This window comes from Natrix helvetica, assembly GCF_964273705.1.
Source record: "Natrix helvetica genome assembly, chromosome: 2".
Taxonomy (NCBI): Eukaryota; Metazoa; Chordata; class Lepidosauria; order Squamata; family Natricidae; genus Natrix; species Natrix helvetica.
The window spans coordinates 76,011,315-76,034,408 of NC_138552.1; the positions used below are offsets into that span (position 1 = coordinate 76,011,315).

Genomic DNA, 23,094 nt, shown 5'->3' on the forward strand with positions numbered 1-23,094 from the left:
ATCCCTCAACGGCCTCCAGTGCTAGTGAGGGAACTGCTCTGGAAGTTCTCCATATCTCCTCAGTTCACCATCCATTTGCTCACAACAAATATCAAAAGTCTAAAGCAACGCCAGCAGTGAAATGATTCTACACATGATTCATATTCCTAGCTGAAAGAAATCTCCTATTAGGGATGCTGTAATTATTACAAATTTTAGCACATCAACTTTAAAGCCTTAATAAGAAGATGGGATTTATGGAAAGACAGGGTCTACATAGAAATAAAACTAAAGTTCTATAACTTCAGAACGAAGTATGCAATCTTTTTTGCCTGAGCATCAGGTTTTCGCTTTTAGATTTGCTTTGGAGTAAAACAGATTGCATATAGCTAATAAACAGTGTGACATCACTACAGAGAGTAATACCAACTGTTTCCATTCTGTACATTTTAATTTTTTTTAGATTTTGAGGACCAAAATTTTGCCCCTTATTTCACATAGAAAGGGAAAATCATGATAAAGCAACAACAGCCCAAAAGATTTGGGCTGTCTGTCAAGCAAGAGGGGGTTTAGAGGTATTGTGACCACAGATGAAATATTGGGCATATGCAACTAGAAGACATTGAATTGATGACCTTTACTATAAAGTATATAAGTTTCCTTTTTCAGACATAAGTGGTTTTGTTTGGCTCTTTTATGGAAATGAGTGCTGGTGCCAGAGAAAATGGTTTTCCATTCTTAGCTTAGATTATAAGGATTACAGAAAACAATGACATTATTTGAACAACAATGCCTCAATTGCTAGTATAAGATTAGGACTTGTAATAATATTGGGATCCATGCATCTAATAAAATTGCTCAATATTAATCAAGAAAAAAAATGCAAAAATTTTGGTTGAAGTAATCCCATGTTATTTTAATTGCACTGAAAAAAATATGAATTTAGGTTTGGTGAAACATATTTATAGTTCATCATATGCAATCATTGCACAATCAGGATTTAACATGCAATAGGAAATATAATATTAACCTAAGCTATACAATTGTTCCTGTTCAGGCTTGTCCATCTCAACTGAAGTGTGAAGAAGAAGAAAAATTCTCATTATCTGTTTAAATTTCCACCAATAATAGATTACAACAAGTTACTACTAGGAATGTAGTCAAGACTATGGTTCTCAAATCAAAAACACATATGGGAAGCCCAAAATAAGCACATCTGCAAACATAATTTTATGATTGAATTGTCCCCAAAATAAGTTGCCTTGTCTTGAACAACAAAAATGTTTGTTTATTTCCATATATATTCTTACAGAATGAACAGGAGGTTTTCTTTAAAATCTAAAAGGCCCTTAATTCACTTCTAGCCAGTTTTTAAAAATCTCCCCTTTTGCCATAAAGGAGGAGGAGGAAGAGAAGGAAAAGAGAGAGAGGGAGGGAGGGAGGGAGGGAGGGAGGGAGGGGAAGAGGAGGAGGAAGAATCAAGAATCCAGTATATTCTTGATCTGTATTAAAGGTACAGTATCTATGAATACCAAATAGATATATTCATTTTACAAAGATTATTTAGGTGGGAAAAAGGAAGAATGATTTCAGAATAGGCAATTACTATGCTAGTCAGTTCTCCAATCTCTATCCTAGCAGGAAGAAAAATTATGGAATAATATATATTATGTATTATAAATTACACTTGGCTGTAATACTACTACTATAACTAAAGATAATTTATGCCGCATATGTTGGGACAAGACAAAAGCAACAGGGAAAACAAATATATTTCAAATATATATTTATGCTGTGGTTAATTGCAAATGGTCACACGAGCTGTATGTGAGAAAATGATTGCCACTTGGACTAAGTATGCAATGCGGTTTTGATATTTTTAATAGGCAGCAATTTTAATCAACAGAGGAAAATATCCCTCTATAAAGAAAACAATTGTACATTTTAGAAACAGGATATATTCTCCATTTCACTCAACCTTCTGCTACTTCCCTATACTGAGGCCAGGAATAATGATCTTTGATTTGCAACATTATGCAGGCAGTATTTTAGCCTTACAACAATCTTTCTCAACCATTTTAATTTAGTCATTTTGTTATTCAATTTAGATTTCTATCCTCCTTTTCCTCTAAGAACTCAAGAAGACTTATGTGAGGGTCACTTCATTTTTCTCTCTCCCCACAACTCCTTGATTAGATTCATAAGAATCAGTTAAATAGAACATGAACACATAATTGTGTTCAGGGATAAATGTCTATGTGATATATAAAATTGTCAGTATTTTCAACTTCTTCAAAACTGAAAGGGAATTAATGAACCAGTATTAGAATGGGACAACTTGGTGTGGCCATCTTGGCGTGGCCATCTTGGCATGGCCAGGTCACTGCCTCCTGCTCGGCACTGCCAAATCACTTTTGCCAACTCACCATCACAGGGAAAACCTGTCACCAGCAGCTAGAGGGACAGCAGAGAGGACAGGGATGGTGGCAGCATCGGCAGTGGGCAAGGCAGGCAGCAGAGAAGCAGTGGCAACTGAGGGCATCCCATTTTCCCACACACTATTGCTGCAGCCACCTTGTGAAGCTCTGGGCTAAAGAGTCTGAGGATGACAGTAGCAGCGAATATGAAAATGGGATGCGGCCATGACTGCCGGTCTCCACTCTGCCCACTTGCTTGCTTACTTGCCCACCCAGCTCTCTGTCTGGCTGCTCAAGAGTTGTCCCCACAGTGTGTTGACTGTGTGGCGTTCTCCTGTGATGACTTGGCAGCAGTGAGTTGGTAGGGACTGGGCGATGGTGCTAAGCTTGCCCACACCAAGCTGTTCTGATCTAGACCCATCCTAGCACTGAATAGATAAAACACTTTTGCCATGTGAGTTTAACACATGTAGCCTTTCACAAAAATCCAAAAAAGAGTAAAGTAAGGATGCTACTTGCTTAGTAACCAAGGCTGAAAATAGTTTCCTTTTCTATGCTACCCAAGACACTTGTGCAAGATAAAGTTAACAAACTAGACCCATAAGAACTTGCACTGAGTAGGGGGTTGAACTCACTGACGGTTCCTTCTAATTCTGCGAACTATGAATATAAAAAGAAGTTACTTTAACCCAAGGATAAATCACTCTGTTGGCATTATGAATTTGCTAGTTACACAGGTAAGTTAACTAAATAGTAATAATAAAAAGTGCAACTCTTGGCCACAAATAATTGCCCCTCTAATAACTATACATTATCTTCTCACCCTTATGGATGGTCTGGTGTCTTCCTACATCTTGGGTCCTCTACCAGAGGCCTGGGAGTTTGAGGGTAACTTAATTGTTCCTAGCACTGCACTCTTCTGGACAGAGAGCTCTGATGGGATCTGTTGAAGCGGCTCTCCCAGCTTAGGAATCACAGCCTGAGTGCTCCTACCACCACTGGAATCACTTTGACCTTTACTTATATTACTAAAAGTAGAATATATGGCAGTGATGGCAACCCTTTTTCTTATGACGTGACAAAATTGTGTGTGCACATGCTATCGCACGCATACGCATGCCCACTCAATCTCCCTGCCCGTTTCCGCATACGTGCGAGCCCCCCTCACATGCGCGCACGACCTCCCAGGCTCCAGAGGCTTTCCTGAAACCTGAGGAGGGCGAAAACGGTCTCCCCTGGCCCTCCAGAAGGGCGAAAAATCAGCTGGCCATGTGCGCATGTGCGCCACAGCTAACAGCTGGCATGCCACCAAACATGGCTCCGTGTGCCACCTGTGGCACGCATGCCATAGATTCGCCATTGCAAATACATGGTATTGAGAATTCTCCTCATGCATTATATTTATACTGCTTTCGGAAAAACATATTTGTAATGTTTAAAGTGTTCTGATTATAGAACCATACATCTTTCTATATCATAATTCTACCAAATGTGTAAGAAAACAAAGTGAAACATGGCTATTAAAATGACTCCTACCTTTTACTGTGCTTGCAGTAAATTTATTTCCAAATTCTTGCTCCTTTGGCTTCAAAAACTGTGGAGTTGTTACCCCTGGATGCTGCGGGACATGGAATAGAGACTTTCCATTTGTAACCATTTGTCTCTTCGGACTTAAAGCAGGAAGGTGAATATTATAGTCAACAGCATTGCTCTGATGAGCCACACCTTCTCCAAAAGATGTCTTTAAATGTGAGGGGATCGATAGGTTTCCAATAGCAGGGGCCAGGGTGCTACTATTATTATTAGAAGCAGGAGGAGCTTCTATATGCAGTTTAGTAGATGGGTTCTGTTGTGCATTTACCATCTCAGGCCTGTGAGGAGTGTATGTTGTCCGATGGCTCATACTACATGCCCTGACATTCATTGCCAAAGGATTCTTCTCCTAAAGATATGCAGTCAAAATCCCTGGATTTTGAAGACATCGGTCAGCAGTAAACAACTTTTCCGTAGTGCATTATGCCTGTTGTAGGGGGATAGAAGACAATAAAATAACTTATATGTATTACAGTGCAAGACTTCAGAGCCGCGCTTTGTGTTAACTGTAGGAGGCAGAATTATTGATTGTGTGAACATCAAAGTAGAAGGCAATTACAGAGAAAACCCTCTGGGGATAAGGACAAATGATTATTGAGAACTATAATGAAGAGAAATGATGCTCCTTAAAAGCAGAAGTTAAAAGTAAGGTCAGCTACCTTTGTACTAGTTAACCAGCCATGGAATGGAATAAACACCAAACAAATGAATGAACTAAAAAGCCAACTGTAAGTGGAAGCTATGCTTAAGAAGAGCTTTTAAAAAAAAATCCTGCACATTGTGATGGTTTAAAAAGGGAGATGCTAAAGCATGTCCAATGATTAAGCTATACTAAGCCCAAAATATGACATGATTGCCAATTTATGCTTTTAGGATTAAAAAAAATACAATAAGATAGAAATCAGAATAAAACACTGTAATGTACTAGCTAGCACATGGGAAAGATAAGGAAAGAACAATATACTTTCAATAAAATATAATTCATTCATTTCCAAAAGATATCTGTTATGTAAGAGTTAATACACATTAAAGCTGCACATGCATCAAAAAGTTCTGTTTCAAACCCATGACAAATGTAGTGCCTCTCTGCTATTCATGAAAGCAACCTCACTTTTTTGGAATTATGCAAGAGTCTAGCAAAATGATGTTGTTTTAAGAAGTCCGCTAATATAACTTGCTATGAACATTGTATTTCATTGATTATTTTGTTGCCACATTATCTATTTTAATTTTAATTATCATGGGAAGGAATTATAAGCCTGGTCAAGTAGCAATCAATTATTAAAGTCACACTGCTTTAACGAACATCACAAAGGCATTCACATGATACCTGAAGCACTTCTCAATCATTTTTTCAGTGTGTACATCCCTGAATGCAATACAGCAATAACTGTAATTAACAGCAATAACTGTAATTAACATAGCCATGAAATCTCAGCTGCAACTATAGAGTACTATCATGCTTAGCATAAGGTTATTTTCCTTGACTATCTTTATGGATGGGTATTTAAATTTGTAAGAATAAGCTGTATTAGAAAAAGAATTAAGCAGATGCTAAATAAAATGAAAATTAGAAAATCAGAGTTTGTTTTTCCAATTTATTATATATATTCTCTTTACATGCAATAAGTGTACTGTCTGGGTCAATTTGTTTATATAATAATAATGCTTTTTTTAATTCCTAGTTTCTACCTCTATTATCCAACCAATGATAAAACAACTCCCAAGTTCAAAAATATTCTGTCTTCTTTTTCTTTTATCTTTAGTGTTAGTCTATCCATTTTTGCACAGTCTAATATTTATTTAATTATATCTTCTTCTGTAGGTGTTTCCTGAAAATCAGAGTTTTCTGAATCTGCATGTTCAATTAGATTGTTCAAATTGCCTTTAATGATTCATTCTGCTGCTCAAATTTCTCAGATGGGGGCATTTGCTCGGATAGTTATTGGTTCCAAAATATGGGTGTGAGACCAGGCAATCAAAGTCCTGCCTCTGGTTAACATACAATATATGCATACATTGCATGCACGTAAAAATGGACAAACCTTTAATGACTCACTTATGCCAGCAAGTTTAAAACCAGTAGCTGACACTCTTTTTTAGAAGTACAGAAGAAGCCAACATTCCTTCTCTTTGTGTCCATCTATTTACTATTCAATGATTGTGGGAAATTGTGATTTAGTTAAGCCTGAGAGAAGTCAGAATTTGGTTTGTTTATTTCATTAACAATTCCCTTCTGCCTTTACATTTATAAATTGAGCACTGCTGCTCTATTTATTTGCACGAATAAATTATTCTAGCTCAGTCTAATATTTACTTATTTATTTATTTATTTATTACATTTGTATGACCATCCACATCACAAGTGCAACTCTTACATCAATTAAAACAATAAGAGAAGCAAGAAAAGTAACTTTAACAAATAAATATGTAATGAATAAAAATATAAACACAACAGCGTTCAACTAGACTAAAGGCAAAAATGAAAATGTAATAAAACATAGTCACAGTAGGCAGTACAAAAGAAATACATGAAAATACATAGTCATTTAGAGGGTATGCAGAAATCCAAATGCAAACAAATATGAGATGGAAAAGTGAATAGATTAAACGCAAGGGAAAAAACCAATAAAAATTATGATTGGGTGGAATGGTACAATGCTCCAAAAGGAAGAAATTGGGAGTATACGGACAAAAGGCAATGTTTAGAGTGATTGGCTTGTTTGGAAGCAAGAATGAATTGAATGGAGAGAAAGAACGTTGGTCTTACCTGAACGTTTTTTTCGGTTGAGTGGAGGGAGGGGTCACAGAAGGGTTAACACAGCCTGATTGGTCCATTTGACTGAGAGAAAACTTCTTAACCTTCGGCTTCTCCCGTTGGTTCCCAGTTTCCGCGATGTCGAGGCATGCATCTGCAACAACAAACACAGACAAGGGCAAGCCCCCCCGGGGCCCCCCGATCCTACACCTCCCGGACCCTGTCTATCTAACTAGGGCGGGAATGTGACCTCTCCCTCCACTCAACCGAAAAAAACGTTCAGGTAAGACCAACGTTCTTTTTCCAGTAGAGTGGAGGGAGGGGTCACAGAAGGGACATACCCAAGCTACGTCCCCGGGAGGGCAGACTGGGTCCCAGGTGAAGGATCGGCCACCACCCTCTGGAGGACCCTCCGCCCAAAGGATGCTTCAGCAGAGGTATAAGCATCCAAACGGTAATGCCTAATAAAAGGTGTAGGGGAGGCCCATGTGGCCGCTCTGCAAATATCCTCGAAGGGTGCCCTGGTAGTCCAGGCCGCAGTGGTAGCGGCACTGCGGGTAGAGTGGGCAGTGATCCCAGACGGGGGAACCTTCCCCGAGGCACCGTAGGCCTCAACTATGGCCAACCTAATCCATCTTCCAATAGTGGAAGAAGACACCTTGCGTCCTAACGAGCCCGGCTGAAAAGAGACGAACAATGCCTCGGTCTTCCTAACGCCCTCCGTCCGCTTCAGGTATATGCGGACGGCGCGGCGGACATCCAGCCTGTGCCACACAAACTCCTGATCCCTGGAAGGATTTGGACAGAAATTAGGAAGCACAACCTCCTGGGCCCTATGGAATTGAGAATTCACCTTCGGAATAAACGAAGGATCCAAACGCAGGACAACCCTGTCCTGGTGGATAATACACAAATCACTGCGAGAAGAAAGGGCTCCCAATTCTGAAATGCGCCTGGCCGATGTAATGGCCACTAAAAACACCACTTTAAGAGTGAGAAAGCGCATGTGCACTGTCCTGAGCGGTTCGAACGGGGGGCCCGTCAGGGCCTTGAGGACCAGGGTAAGGTCCCAGGTCGAGAATCTATGAACCGGAGGCGGACGGATGTTAGCCGCCCCCTTAAGAAAACGCTTAATCAGGGGAGAACGGGAAAGGGTAGGAGAACCCTCCCCCCCCCAGAATGGTGGCCAAAGCCGCCACTTGTCATCGGAGCATATTATGCGACAAGCCGTCTTCTAACCCCTTCTGGAGGAACTCCAATACGTTCGGGACGGTAGCCCTAGAGGGATCCAACCCCAATGGGATACACCACTTCGCAAACGCCTTCCACGTGGCATTGTAAATCCTAACCGTGGACGGCCTCCTAGACGCCTCTAAGGTGGCTATAACTCCCGACGATAGTCTCTTCCCCCTCAGGATCCCCCGTTCAAGAGCCAGGCGGTCAGATGAAGCCACTGAGGCCCTGGGTGATGCAAAGCCCCCTGACTCAGAACGACCTCCTCTGGGGGAATCCTCCAGGGGTCTGCTACCGACAGCTGGACCAGGTCCGCGAACCAGGGTCTCCTCGGCCAGTACGGGGCTAACAGGATAACGAGAGCCCTCTCTGTGACTATCTTCCCTATCGTACGGGGAACAAGGGGAAGAGGAGGAAAGGCATAAAGAAGGCCCGGGGGCCACCGGCTCCTGAGAGCATCCGCTCCTTCCGCCGACGGAGACTGGAACCGGGTAAAGAACCGCGGCAGCTGGGCGTTGTCGGGGGAGGCAAACAGGTCCACCCGGGGCGTGCCGAATCTGCTGCATATCTTCCGAAACAACTCCGGGCCCAGTTGCCACTCGCCATCGTCCAGGGTTGTGCGACTCAGCCAATCCGCCTGAAGATTGGACACTCCTGAGATGTGTTCCGCCACTATCGATACTAAGTGTCTCTCCGCCCACAAGCCCAACTGCGCCTCTCGCCAAAGGGAACGGGAGTGGGTGCCCCCCTGGCGATTGACATGGGCCTTTGTCGCCACATTGTCCGTGAGCAGGAGGACATGGCGCCCCGCAGATGATGACGAAAGGTCCGAAGGGCAAGTCTTGCGGCTTTCAGCTCCAGCCAATTGATGTTGTGGTGGAGATCCGAGGCAGACCAACGTCCCTGGGTCATGTCGGAGTCCATCACGGCCCCCCAGCCGAAGAGGCTGGCATCTGTCGTCACTGTGACTCTCTCGGGCTCCCAAAAGCAAGCTCCCTGTTGCAGCGCTGGGGACATCCACCACTGAAGAGAGAGCCTCACCTCCACTGGTAGAGGAACTGGCCGCAAAGAGTTGCTCATCATCCTTCTCTGGACTGGAATCAAGGCCCACTGGAGAGGTCGCAGGTGGAGCCGGGCCCAGGGCACTATCCCTATACAAGAGACCATCTTCCCCAGGAGCTGAGACAAGGTCAGGATGGAAACAGACCTTCTTTTTCGTACGGAGGAAACCAGCTGGCGTAGGCTGGACAAGCGGTCTGGGGATAGGCGGACCCTCCCTGACTCGGAGTCTATCACTGTCCCTAAGTGTAGGATCTGCCTGGATGGGGACAGGTGGCTCTTGGGAAAGTTCACAGAAAACCCCAACGCCTGAAGCCAACGGATCGTCAGCCGAAGATCCGACGTGGCTCTGGGAAGGGACTCCGCCTGAACGAGGACGTCGTCCAAGTAGCACTGAAGTCTCACCGGGATGGAACGTAGGTAAGCCGCCAGTGCTGCCAGGACCTTGGTGAACGTCCGCGGCGCTGAGGCCAGACCAAACGGAAGAGCCCGGTACTGGTAATGCCTGCCCCGGTGAGAGAACCTGAGATAACGCCGGTGAGACTGAAGGATGGGGACGTGGAGATAGGCCTCCGTCAAATCTACTGAGGCCATGTAATCCCCCTTCCGAATGCCCTGCAGGATTGATTTTAGGGACGCCATCTTGAACCGCCTGTATACTAGGTAGCGGTTCAGGCGTTTCAGGTTGAGGATTGCCCTCCAACCCCCCGAGGATTTTGGGACCACGAACAGTTGTGAGTAGTAGCCCAGACCCCTCTCCGGCTCTGGAACGACCTCCACAGCCCTGATGTCTAGAAGATGGGCGACAGCGAGGTCCATGAGACGACGGCGTTCCGGATCCCGAGCCGGGGAAAAGACTTTGAAAAAACTCGGGGGCTTGGAGAGGAACTCTAACCTTAGGCCGTGGCGAACGGTCGCCCTGACCCAACCGTCTGATGTGATCCGATCCCACTCATCCGCATACAGTGCCAGGCGGCCTCCGATGGGATGACTCGGGTTCGAGTCATTTCCCTCTGCGGAAGGGACGGCCGCCCCCCCCTCGAAAGGGCCGCTTGGACTGCGGCTGATACCTAGAACGATCCTGAAAGTTCTGCCTATTGAACGACCTGTCCTGCCTGTACGGTTGGTATCGCTGATCCTGATCCCTGTCATAGGACTTGAACTGGGGTCTGCGATAGGGATGACTACGGGACTCCGCCTTCTTGGTGGATGTAGGCATAACCTTCTTCTTATCTTTGTTCTCCACCAAAATCGGGTCTAAGGAGGCCCCGAACAAATTTGGACCTGCAAAGGGGGCAGCCACCAGGTCCCACTTGGCCTTATAGTCCATCTGCCAGTTCCTGAGCCACAGGAGCCGACGGGAGGCCACAGAGGTGGCCAAGGCACTTGAACCAAATCTAACAGCGTCTAGGGTCGCATCAGCCGAATACTGACACGCTGCCATTATTTTAGCCAAATCCTGGTGTACGCGCTCATCTTGGATCGGAATGCGATCCTGAAGCTGGCGGAGCCACATAACCGTTGTGCAGTTGAAGTACGAGGCGGCAGCCGCCGCCCGCACTGCCCATGCTGAGGCCTTATAATTTTTACGTAAAGTGAGCTCCGCCCTCTTGTCCTCTGGCTTAAGTTTGTCTGCCGCGTCCCCCGAGACCACCGGGGAAGAGGAGACTAGAGCTGCTATGGGCTGATCTATAACCGGAAGCTGAATAGCCTGCACAAAGGACTTTTCCATGTTGTAGGCGCGACGGTCGTTGCTGCCTGGGGGGGAAAAGTTAGAAGGACGGGCCCATTGGCTAGTAGCCACCTCTAAGAAAAGAGGAGGAGCAGGAATCTCCTCCTTATTGGTGGCCGTCGCTGAGAACATGACCATGTCTGGATCCGTGGGCGGTGGGACTGTGGGGTCCCCCGTGCCCACCTTGGTGGTCCTCCTAGCCTTCTTAAGCAATGGTTTGAACATGGCCTGGAGGAAAAGGTTGGAAGAACGAGGCGGCTCAGGAGCCGCATCCTCCTCCTCAGAGAACCCCCAATCATCCCTCCGTGCCTCCCCCCTAGAGGAGACCTCACTCATGAGGGAAGGGGAAGAAGCCCTAGATCTGGACCTACTAAAGGGAGTAACTCGACTGTGGTGGTAAGGCCTGTCTCTTTGAGAAATGCCCCTAGAAATGGCTGCAGAAATAAGTCTTTTGAGATTCTCAGGGAGGTGTTCTAGATCCTCCTCATCACCTTCTGACTCATAGTCTGGTGCCACATAGGTCCTGCTGGATCTCCTACCCCTAACGGGACCTGCAGAGGTACCTTCCAATGGGTCCCCCCTATCTGCCTCTCTAGTCCCCAGGGAAGCAGAAGGAGAGCGAGGGCCCCCCCGCTCCAGACTCCTATCAGATCTGCATGGTGAAGCAGAGGAAGAGGAAGGGCTGAACCCCCTGGCTACAGGTGGGGGAGGGCAGGAAGCCACCTGGCGTGGGAATCTGGATCTAGGCCTAGGATCCCTGGCCTGTCTCTTCTCAGCTCTTTCAATGACCTTCTCAATAGCCCTGGATCGCCTGAGCTCATCCCTCTGCAGGGCTCTTGAAGGTCTGTCCTCAGCCGAAGGCCTAGAAACCTGAGGCCTAACTGGGGGAGTGGGCTCAGCCTGATCTTCGCCTGCCTGAGCCGGCGCGGCCTGCTGTGCCTCTGCTCTATCTGCCATCCCCACTCACGTGCTCCAGAACGAATTTTTGGTAACAATGGCCCTTCAGCTGGTGAGGATCGCCTGCTCCGGGCCTCCGGCAAAGTTGCAAACCGCACTGCCACGTTTTTCTCAGCCTCTCCGTGTTGCAAGCCCCAAACACGTGACTCAAAATGGCCGCCGGCTTCTTTGGGCGGTGCTCCAGCAAAAGCGCGCCTAAAAATGGCCGCCTAACTCGCCCTTAAGTTGCTATTGCCTGCGAGCGGCCGTCTTGCAAGCTCGCCTTTCCAAAAAAAATACTCCAGATCTCCGCTGGGCTCCTAAGCCATGAGGAGCCCTCCAAAGCCAAAAAAACGACTCCGCGCTGCTGCCGTGGGCTGTAACCGGCCCGGGAAGCAAGCGGTTTGAATCTGAAGCCGATTAGTCGCTTTCGCGCTGAAAAGCCCCAGCGCACTGCGAGTCTGACAGAAAGGAAGTTTAAAGGACGCAGGGTCGCCCGGCACACCCGAGACCCCAGGCACCAGTCCGGAGCGATCCCTGAGGAGGGGGGAGGAAGCTAGTGCCCCCCCTGACTTTCCCAGCCTTCTGCGGGCAGCCGAACAACAGCCCTGCAAGGCGGACCCACTACAAAAAATATCTAAATAAAAAATCCGAATTCAAAGTACAAATAGCACTAATACTGACTAGTAGAACCCAATAAAACACTCTTACTAGGAACCAAACCTGAGTCTTGGACCTTGACTGAGAGGAAACTGGGAACCAACGGGAGAAGCCGAAGGTTAAGAAGTTTTCTCTCAGTCAAATGGACCAATCAGGCTGTGTTAACCCTTCTGTGATCCCTCCCTCCACTCTACTGGAAAAAAGAATAGAGAGACGTTGCATACCATGTCAGTGTGGACCTCTATTCAACTATATTTCGTTCATTTTCTTTTTATCATGTAATGTCTTACTTTTTTACATATTACTTACTTCTTTCCTGTTCTTCATATAATGCTGCTTACTCTACAAATGAGTAGCAATATGGATAAGTATAATTTAACTGTGAAGTGTTGAAACGTTAAGCCTTTTCCAGAGCTGACTGGCAATTATATGACTGAAGTGATTAAAGGAATGATAATCACTGAATTATACTCAAAGACTAAGGAAAAGATTTACCAAATGAGCTCACCTATATAATAAGCATAAACAGAGGTATACAAAATCAAACATACCCATGCACGTTTTCATTCTTCCTCTCTTCTCATACGTGCTTCATCTACCTACTTTAAAGATCTACTGGCTGTATGTTGTATATTATATTTGTTGTTACTTACTTATTATACTTTTTAAAGAACAGGAATGTCAGCCTACAGCTGCAAACTCTGAGAAGCCGCAAGACTTAGTTCAATTTATTTAACCAAAAGAAATAAATGTTAAATTGTTCTTTTACAATGTTCAAGTTGTAAGTTGCAGGAACATTTATTGATTAAAAGCAGTATTGTTTGCTTTCAGGCCTGGTCACGGCATAAATCACCGTTTTTCAGCCAGGGACAGATGCAGCTAAACGTTCTTAGATTCCCAGGGTTTATTTTAGTATAAAACAGAATATACCTTGCCCTAACACAGGTGACTGGCTCTCAAGAAAAAGAACATGAAAACAAAGAGACTATTCTATTGGCAAAACTATGGGCTCTATAATACTATAAATCAATAGCAAATCAAAATGATTATTTTCTGTAGTTTTAAAATACCTTAGAAAAGTACTAACATAGGAAACAAGGTGTAATATTTGACAGGCTCATTGAGTTTTATTGAGAAACAATGCACTTTGATTACATGGCAGATGTACTTTTTATGTGCGGTGCGGATGACAGAGGATTTTATTTGGCCCGTGTTAACACACTCTTGATTATTCAAACTGTTTTCTTAATTATTCCTTTAAAATAATGTTACAGCAGGAAAGAAAGCAAATGACAGGTATCCACTGCTTACAGAGTAAAACAAGAAAGTAGGAAGAGCAATTCTTATTAGCAATTGTTTGTTCGCATAACGTAACCCCACTTATACTATGGAACTCCTGATAAATACCCCATTTCCCTAGCAACTGCTTTCCAAGACAGTCAATAATTCCCCTAATGGTTTCCCATTTAAAAGTTCACTTCAGTATAGAAAACATACAGAAAAAGATCCGAACCCACAACAGAAAATCAAAGCTCAAGAAATGGCTATACATTGAAAAAAGAAAATAGTATTGGTTGAAATCAGGGGTGGGCTTCAAAAATTGCAGCAACGGGTTCACTGCCCCATTGCTGGGTGGGCGTGGCCATGGTGGGTGTGGCCTAGTCAGCATCCTACATCATGGGGGGGGGGAGTTTCACCCTCCCCAGGCTCTGGGGGCTTTTCTCGAGCCTCCAGGAGGGCAAAAAACTGCTACCCCTGACTCTGGAGGCCGGAAACAGGCCCCTTTCCGGACTTCCGGAATCTCTGGTAGGCCTGCTTCCCCTCCCTTCCCGAGCCTCTGCACTTACCTGACTTGATCAACGGGCCGCATGGAGACTCCTGGGAGAGGAGGGGCAAGGTGGGAGGGGTGGGCATGGCCAGCCAGGGGTGGCATTTGGGGTTCACCGAACTGGGCAGAATCCTAGCTAGAGGATCACTCAAACCCTTACAAACTCCCAGAAGCCCACACATGGCTGAAATCCAATGCATCCTTACCAACATTTGTGAAGATCATATGATGTTTCAGTGATTTCCTCTGATGTGCAGTTTCCTATAACAAAATAACAATTTGATTTACCAAAGATATAAACATTCATTTTTAATTTTATTGCACAAAATGTTTGTATGTGTAGTGCATGTGTGTATATGTATATATACACACTCATATACACATATCTACACACACACTACACAGATATATACATACATACATACATACATACATACATACATACATACATACATAAATACACACACACACTAAAATCCTAGCAATTTCTAAAATTTGTTCTCCATTGATTATAAAGACCTAGGAAATGCTTAGCTACTTACATCTTCCCCAGGTTTATATAAATAGGTCAAGTCCCTGCAGTTTTCTTAACAAGCTTTCAAAAGTGGCTTGCCACTGCCTCCTTCCAGAGCTGATAGCGAATAACTAGTCTAGGGTCACCCACCTAGTTTTATGCCAAAGGTGGGACTAGAATTCAGAGTTTCCTGATATCTAGCCTGGTGTCTTAATCACTACAGCAGACTATCTCTCTTGAAGTCTCTAAAGTTGTTAAATTATTCACTTTATAGATTCTCAAAATAACTAAACTAAAATATAGATGCCAGTCGTTGTGGTATAGCCTAACTTTGAGATTTTTCAGTTTCTTATTGCTCGTTTGACTTGTATGATGCCTATCTTACCTAATATTAGCCTTTATTAATGTGAAAAATGCACATTCATTTCTTCCACCTTGGTCCACCTCAGTGGACCATTCAGCTATAATTTTAGAATTGTCCTGCCCAACCCATTCATATCTATGTTTGTTTTTATCAAATCAATACGGAGGGAGCCAGCTGCTCCTTTTCCAAATGCAAGTTGCAAATTTTCTGAACTTGCAAGTTCAGAAAAGAATTCTATGAACATTTATAATTGAACAGATTTCTGTTCAAAATGATCATCAGTAAAAACATTTTTATTGAACAGATTCAGTTCTATGTCAGCATACTTATTGATGACTCATTTAATTGCATCTGAAAAACATTTAAACCTATAGGCCATATTGTGATGAAAATATATTTGTATTTATTTAGTAACACCTTGTAACTCTTTTAAATATTTAATTATGCCCAAAGGCCTGTACTGCTTAGAGTTTATGTCCATCTGTTGATTTGAATACTTGAAAGTAATTATTTGTTTTTTGGTTCATTTTATTTCAAGTAGCCAGGGGACCAATACAGCATCTTGGCCCCTAGAACAAGTGCACAAAAAAGAGATAAAAAACATAAGGGATCTGGAGGATAAATATTAAGAATAGCTAAAGGAACTAGGATGTTTAGTTTAATGAAAAGAAGACTCAGGGTGAGACTTGATAGCTATCTTTCAATTCTTGAAGGGCTGCCTTATGGAAGAAGGTGTTGATTTATTATCCATAGCACCTGAAGGTAGGACTAGAAACAATGAGAAGTTCATCAAAGGGAAGCCTTACCTCGAAATACAATTAGTCCTCAACTTTCAACTACAATTAAGCCCAAAATTCCATCGCTAAGTGAGACAAGAGAATTGTTAAATGAGTCATTTACCATATTTATTTTGCCATGGTTAAGTGAAGGGCCGTTGGTCTTACCTGAGATGCCCTTTCTCATGCAGATCAATGGGGGAGTCCAGTATGGGTTACTCTTGTCTACTAGCTCTATCGACTGAGTTGGAATTCGGAAGACACGACTCCCTGGTAACGGTCCTCAGTCGAACGATGAAAACAAAGCGAATCTGGTACTCCAACTCCAGTCGACACTTCTCCATTCCTGGCAACTGGACCAGAGTGTCAACCAGGTGGATCTGGATTCTCCCATCAATCTGCATGAGAAATGGCGTCTCAGGTAAAACCAATGCCCCTTCTCCATTGGAATATACCAAAGCTTTGGCAGTCCTACGGGCGGGATATATCCTGGTCCGGGATTCCTGAATCCTCATGCACTCGCTGCAACACATGCTTGCCGAAAGCCGTCTCTGCTGTGGAATATGTGTCCAGTCTGTAATGGCAGATGAATGACATCGGAGATGTCCCAAGTCACCACCGAACAAATCTCCTCCACAGAAGCCTGCATAGCCCAGGCTGCCGTAGTGACCGCGCTCCTAGTAGAATCGTCCTAATGACCTTATTAGAGAGTTTCAGCCATTTCAGCAGCCTCTGGTCAACCGCCAAACAGTCTAATGTAACCACTGAGGTTCCAGATGGATGATTGGCCCCTGGCCGAGGGGGACCCTTTCCAGGGGAATTGTCCAAGTTCTGGTGACTGACAGGCTGACAAGATCAGCAAACCATGGTCGTCTGGGCCAGTGGGGAGCTACCAACAAAACCTCTGCCCTCTCCACCAACACCTCCCTGACTAAAGCTGGGATAAGGGGCAGTGGGGGGAAGGCATATAGTAAACTCCTGGGCCACAGGCATCATCATGCATCTAGTCCTTCCGTCCCCAGTGCTGGGAACCTCATGAAGAACCTGGGAAGATGAGAGTTTGCTAGTGAGACAAAGAGATACAGAATCGGATTGCCGAACCACTCTGATAGTTCTGCGAATAGACTGGGATGCAGGTGTCACTCCATGTGGTCGACAGTGGCCCTGCTCAACCAGTCTGCCTGCACATTGGATACTCCCGCAATGGCTCTGTCCTGATCGAGAGCAGGTGTGTCTCTGCCCACCAGCACAATGTCTCTGCTTCTGTCATGAGGGACTTTGACCGAGTCCCCCCCCACCCGGTGATTGATGTGGGTCTTCATTGACACATTGTCCGTCAGAAGGACATAGTGCCTAGATATCTGCTGCTGGAATTCCCTGAAGGCTAGGCGGGCCGCCCTCGCCCCCAGTCAGTTGATATCCTGCGGTGTCCACTGCCCCTGGACTACCTGGTCTGTAAAGTGGGCCCCCAGCCGAAAAGGCTGACATCTGACATTATAGACAACCTGTCCACCTCCTTGAAGACACAACCCCTGCCGATGGCTCTGGACCCCCACGAACGGAACGACTGGAGCTCCCTCAGCGTTACCTGCACTCTCGCCGTCAAAGTGCTGTACCCTGCCTTCTGGTAGGGCATCATAAACCACTGGAGGGGCCTAGCATGGAACCGTGCCCAGGGCACTAAGGAAATGCAGATTAGTTTCCCCAAAAGCTGGGACAGCAGCGCTTAAAGGTACTACTTTATTTGCCCGAATCTGGGCTGTCAATGCCCTGATGCTGTCCTGCCGCTCCTGGGAGAGAAAGACCTGTCCAGAACTCAGTCTGTGAGTTCCTCAAATGCACCAATCTCGTAGTGGGAATGAGATGACATTTGTCCAGGTTTATAGAGAAACCATGACCTCTTAGAACCTGAATATGACCTGAGTATGCAGGTCCCTTTCCGCCGGTCGGCAGGACAATGACTGAATTAAAAGATCGTCCAGGTAACATTGAATTCAAATTGGTAAGGTTCTAAAATATGCTGCCAGAAATGCCATAATTTTGGTGAACATCCTTGGGGCCAATGCTAAGCCAAACAAAAGGACCGCATACTGGAAATGGCAGCTGGTGTAGCAAAATCTCAGAAATTGTCTGTGACTTGGATGTATGGGGATATGGAGGTAAGCCTATGTCAGGTCCACTGAAGTCAAGAGGTCCCCATTCCGAATTCCCGCCAGAATGGACTGAAGGGAATGCATCTTGAAGTTTCTGTAGACCAGATGCCTGTTGAGTCCCTTGAAGTTAAGAATTGCTCTCCACCCCCAAAATCTTTGGGGTGACAAACAGGATTGAATAGAAACCCTGCCCCCACTGTTCTGGTGGAACTGGTTGAATGGCCTGAATATCCAACAAATGTTGGATTGTCATTTCCATGAGACCCCTTCTTGCTGAGTCCCTGGAAGTGGGACAATGTAGGATAAACCTCAGAGGGGAGAAAGAAATTCTAGGGAGAGCCCTGACCTTATGGTCTCTAATACCTAGGTGTCATCGTGATCTCCTCCTACTTATCTGACAAGAACCAGAGACGACCTCCTATGGGGAAAGTCATCTCCAAGTCACTTCTTGCGTCTGTAAGATTTATTGCCACTGCCTTGAAAGGCCGCCTGCCCTGCAACTGCTGCCTGCATCTACCTCCAAACCCCAACCTCTCAGGTTGATAGTTGGATCTTGAAAGAAAGGGCCACTGCTGTCAGGGAAACCCAGACCCAGTCTCCCCCTGCCAAAAGGGGGACCACCAGAAATACGGTGTGGCATGGAAGTCCACCCTCCTGTCCTGGGAAGGTAGCACCTTACGCTTATCTCTGGTTTCAAACAAAAAGGGCGCTAGGGACTCCCCAAACAGATCCCCTCCCGCAAAGAGAGAGAATGCCAGCTTTCATTTATTCTTGGCGTCCATGTGCCAATGGCGCAGCCACAGCATGCAGCGAGCCATCACCGAAGAGGCAACAGCCCTAGCTGAAAAGTTAGCTGAATTCAACAATGCATCTGAGGTGAACTCAGCCGCCGCCCTGATCTTGCAGAGATCCTCCACTGAAATTCAGCTTGGCAGCTATCTGAGCCAGTGCAAGGATGCCCTGGTGAAAAAGGATGCCACGTGGTGGCCCAAATCACCCAAGAGTCAGCCTGATGGGCTCTATGAAAGGCCATCTCCTCCCTTCTCTCCTCAGCCTTCAAAGCATCCACTGCATCTGATGGAAGTATGGAGGATGAAGTTAGGGCAGCCACTGAAGCAGCTACCTTAGGAACCTGAACCAGATTCATAAGATCAGTGTCAACACATTGTGTTTTCAGAGCCACTGGGTCTAGAGAAGGCAGCTGGTGCAGTGCACTGTCTTTTTATGACATCCATGAACATCCCCGGAATAGGGATAGCATTGGCCTCTGCAGTGTGCTCAGTAAACAGGAAGTCCTCCTGTTCAGTGGAACCCTGGTTAGTCTCCAGTGCAACCAACTCCTTCCCCAGGCGTGCAGTGTTCCTAGCTTTTGAGAGCAGGGATTTAAATAGAGAGGGATTAAACAGGCCCTTGCAGGCCAGCAAGGATGGCTATTCTCCTTTCCCCTCTGAAAATTCCCCCTCCCCCAGAACTTCCCCCTCCGAAAGGGAGATTGATATGGAATACTTCTGGCAGGCACCGTTCCGGAGGTCAGAGTCCCAACTGGAGCTTGAGAGCCCAAGTGTTCTGTAGCCCTAGTCACACCTTCGGCCTCGTTCTGCTCACTAAGAGCCTCAGGTGACCAGGGGTAATGCAGTCTTTGAGTCCCCGACTGCAATGACCTCTCAGCCAATCTACATGAGGAAAGGTTGTCACTGATTAGGATCTGAGTGCTTCTGCAAGTCCGATCCTTTGTTGGCACAATTGAATTCCTTGTCCAAGGCCTTGTGTCTTTGCTTGGCAGCTTTCTCTCTGCCCTGGATGCCCTCTTATGTGCCCTAGCCTTGGCCTTCATCTTGGCAACTGCTGCTAGGCTAGCTGACCTGGGCTTGACAGGACCCCTGCCATTGGTCTCATCGTCCAATGGGGATGAGTCTCCTCATCCTAGACCAGAGGCTGCACCACTCTCATCCATATTGCAAGTTAAGGAACCAGCCTAATCTGGAACAAACATGGTAGCAAGCACAACTGCTAGCAGAGAGAAGATACAGGCCCGAGATATAAGTGCCCAAGGAAGGGAAGTAGATCTCCACCCAAGGAGATCCAGGTGGTAGTGGTGGAGGCTCGATCATGCAATGGAATTAAGCAGAATCCTGAAGCCTCTGACTAAATCCAGACCCCCAAATCTAACAGGCCTCACCACAATTTCCAGGCAGGCTTATGCGTCTCACAGCTGCCACGGCAATAAGGAAATCAATGAACTCAGCCCAGATGACCAGTGACTCAATGCATAACCTGGGTGGTGTCACCGCCTCCAAAGCTATACTGGCCTTTTGAGGAGCCTCGACGCAGCTTATGCCGAGAAAAATGGCACAAAACCAGTTCCAATTTAAATAGCAGAGCCTCACTGCTCCTGCAGCCATGGCTCTGGCTTCCCAGGCTTTCACTGCCACACTGCTTTAATTAAGCCTCCGGAGCAAGCTGGATCCAATCCCAGGGGATGCAGAAAACTGCCTTTGATTCCCTGAGCAACCTGCCAGCGGCTTTAAAATGGTGGATGCTATTTGAGTGTGCAAAAAAGTTGCCGCTGCTGCTGAGGTAATAATGAGCCCTCTCTGGCTCCAATAAGAGCGAAAGCATGCTACGCGGCTCTCAAAGTCTCTCTAAACCGTCTAGTTAGCTTCCTAATGCTATCCAGGGAAAGAAATTTTTTTCAAACAATTCTCTAGAACTCAGAGCACTGATCTCAAAGTCCTATGAGCTAAGACTGAGTTGAAAGACTGGGGACCATTACCAGAATTTCAACTCAGTTAATAGAGCTAGTAGACAAGAGTAACCCATCCTGGATTCTCCCGTTGATCCTATGGCGAATCAGTGGTTATTAAGGGAATCATGTAGTTAGTTATTAAGTGAATCTGGCTTCCCCAATTGACTTTGCTTATCAGAAGCTCCCTAAGTAGCGAATGACAATCCTAGGATCCTGGGATGCTGCAACCATCATAAATACATGCTGATTGCCAAGCTCCCAAAGTTTGATCACATAACTTTGGGGATGCTACAATGTGAAAACTGGTCATAAATCCATGGCCGTTGTAACTTTGGACAGTCATTAAACAAATGATTGTAAATCTAAGACTACCTGTAAGGATGAATTTCCTGAAAGTATTAAGCAGTGGAACCTTTCAGAGTTCTGGGTGCTCCAAACCTCATTGGAAGTTTTCAAGAAAAGAGTGGACATCCATTTGGTTGGACTCCTACCTTGGGAAGGAGGTTGGACTAGAAGACATCAAAGATTTCTTCTAACCTCTAGCCAGTATGAGTAGCATTTTTTTTTAATTACTAAGCCTCAGAAAGACAACAGAATCTTAGCTTACTCAAATTCAGCTGCCCGCTAGCAAAACCAATTTCAATAATGATGCCATAAAAGTAACTTCTAAATTTACTTCAGATATTGGCATCAAGGGTGAACTGCAGTGTAAAAGTGTGACTTATTCATCCCTGCCTTTTTTTCTAAAATGCATCTATTTGTTGATTAAAAGCAGACTAACGGGGGGGGGGGGGGTTGAAAACTATTTAAAGTCATACATAATTTAAGACTGCTGACACGTCATTCAAAATATTTAAACATTATCATAATACCCATTTAAGTTAGTACAGCAAATTATTCTGAGAGATTCCTTCCAACATTACATTATGTTCATTCCAATCATTTATTTGCTATCACAACAAAATTTAGAAGTGAATCCAATAATTCCACTTACAATTAAATTACAAAAAGTTTGCAAACCCTTTTGAGTTTTCAACATTTCTGCATAAATACGACTTAAAATGTGATCTTTTCTCAACACAACCCCTAAAATTTAATAAAGAGAACCCAATTAAACAAATGAGTCAAAATATATATTTGTTCCTCAATTTATTGAAGAAAATAATCCAAACTATATATATATATATTGGAGTGTGATAAAAACATGTGAACTTTTGCTTTCAGTAACTGGCATGCCTGCCATGGGCAACAACTATAACTGATCCTTCCTGCACATCAGCTTGGAAGAATATTATTCCTGCAGAAGAGCTTCAACTTAGAGATGTTGCTGGACATCCTCACATGAACTGCCTTCTTCAGGTTCTTCTACAATCTTTCTATAAGGCTAAGCTCAGTAATTTGACTTAGCCATTCCAAAACATTAACATTCTTCTAATTTAACCATTCTTTAGTCATACAACTTGTGAGTTTTGGATCGTTGTCCTGCTACACGACCCATTTTTCTCTTGATATTCCATTAATGGACAGATATCCTAATAATTTCCTATAGCATTTGCTGGTACAATTCAGATTTCATAGTTCCATCAATACTGGCAAGCTGTCTTGGTCCAGACACAGCAAAGCAGCCCCAAACCGTGATATAGTCACCACTAAGTTTCACAGATAAGGTTCTTATGCTGGGATACAGTGTTTGCCTTTTGCCAATCAACACCAAAAGTTCTATTTTAGTCTCACCTGCCCACAGAACATTCTTCCGATAGCCTTCTGGCTTACTCACATGGTTTTTTGCATGCAATAGATGGGTCGCAATGTAGTTTTCAGATAGTAGTTCAGTGCACACCAATTATTTAGTGCTTTCCTGCTCATTGTTTCATGGACAGTGACATCCAGAAACCTGCAATGGTATGTAAGAAAGACCTTGGGAGAAGGGGGAGAAGAGATGCTGCCTACGGAACACTCAGATAAGAGATAGACATAGTGGAGAAAGCAAGAGGCTCAGGAATGGCCCTACCTAAGGTATAGGACTGTAAAGGTAACATCAAGAAAACTGTACTTTCAGACGTGGAAGAATCTATTAAGGTAGATTTCAATAAAGTCAAATTTGTTTAGTAAAGCATATAGGCTGTTCAAAACAGCTACAATTCTACCGTGTTTCCCCGAAAATAAGAGAGGGTCTTATTTTCTTTTTACACACAAAATTTGGCTTGGGCCTTATTATGAAGGGAGGGTTTATTGTTTTGGGGTTGCCAGGCGGCTGCTCTCTTGCGAGTGGGCTCCCAAAGAGCCGGGCACAGCCTCAGGGGCGAATGGCTGTGTTGTCAGAGCAGCGCAACCCAACAGCCATGA

The 23,094-nt window shown here is 45.0% G+C and overlaps 1 protein-coding gene across 4 annotated transcripts in view; it reads right to left on the reverse strand.

Annotated features, from left to right (window-relative positions):
• GLIS3 (GLIS family zinc finger 3) overlaps positions 1 to 23,094 on the reverse strand; it is a 179,909-nt gene that overhangs the window by 147,049 nt on the left and 9,766 nt on the right. For 3 of the 4 annotated variants that reach the window (XM_081941130.1, XM_081941132.1, XM_081941131.1), the window contains exons 2-3: positions 14,402 to 14,456; positions 3,933 to 4,416 (exon numbers count right to left, since the gene is read on the reverse strand). In XM_081941130.1, the coding sequence (XP_081797256.1) occupies positions 3,933 to 4,320 (388 nt within the window). In that variant the 5' untranslated portion in view covers positions 4,321 to 4,416; positions 14,402 to 14,456. The remainder of the gene's footprint in view (positions 1 to 3,932; positions 4,417 to 14,401; positions 14,457 to 23,094) is intronic. The other variant, XM_081941133.1, reaches the window with a different exon arrangement.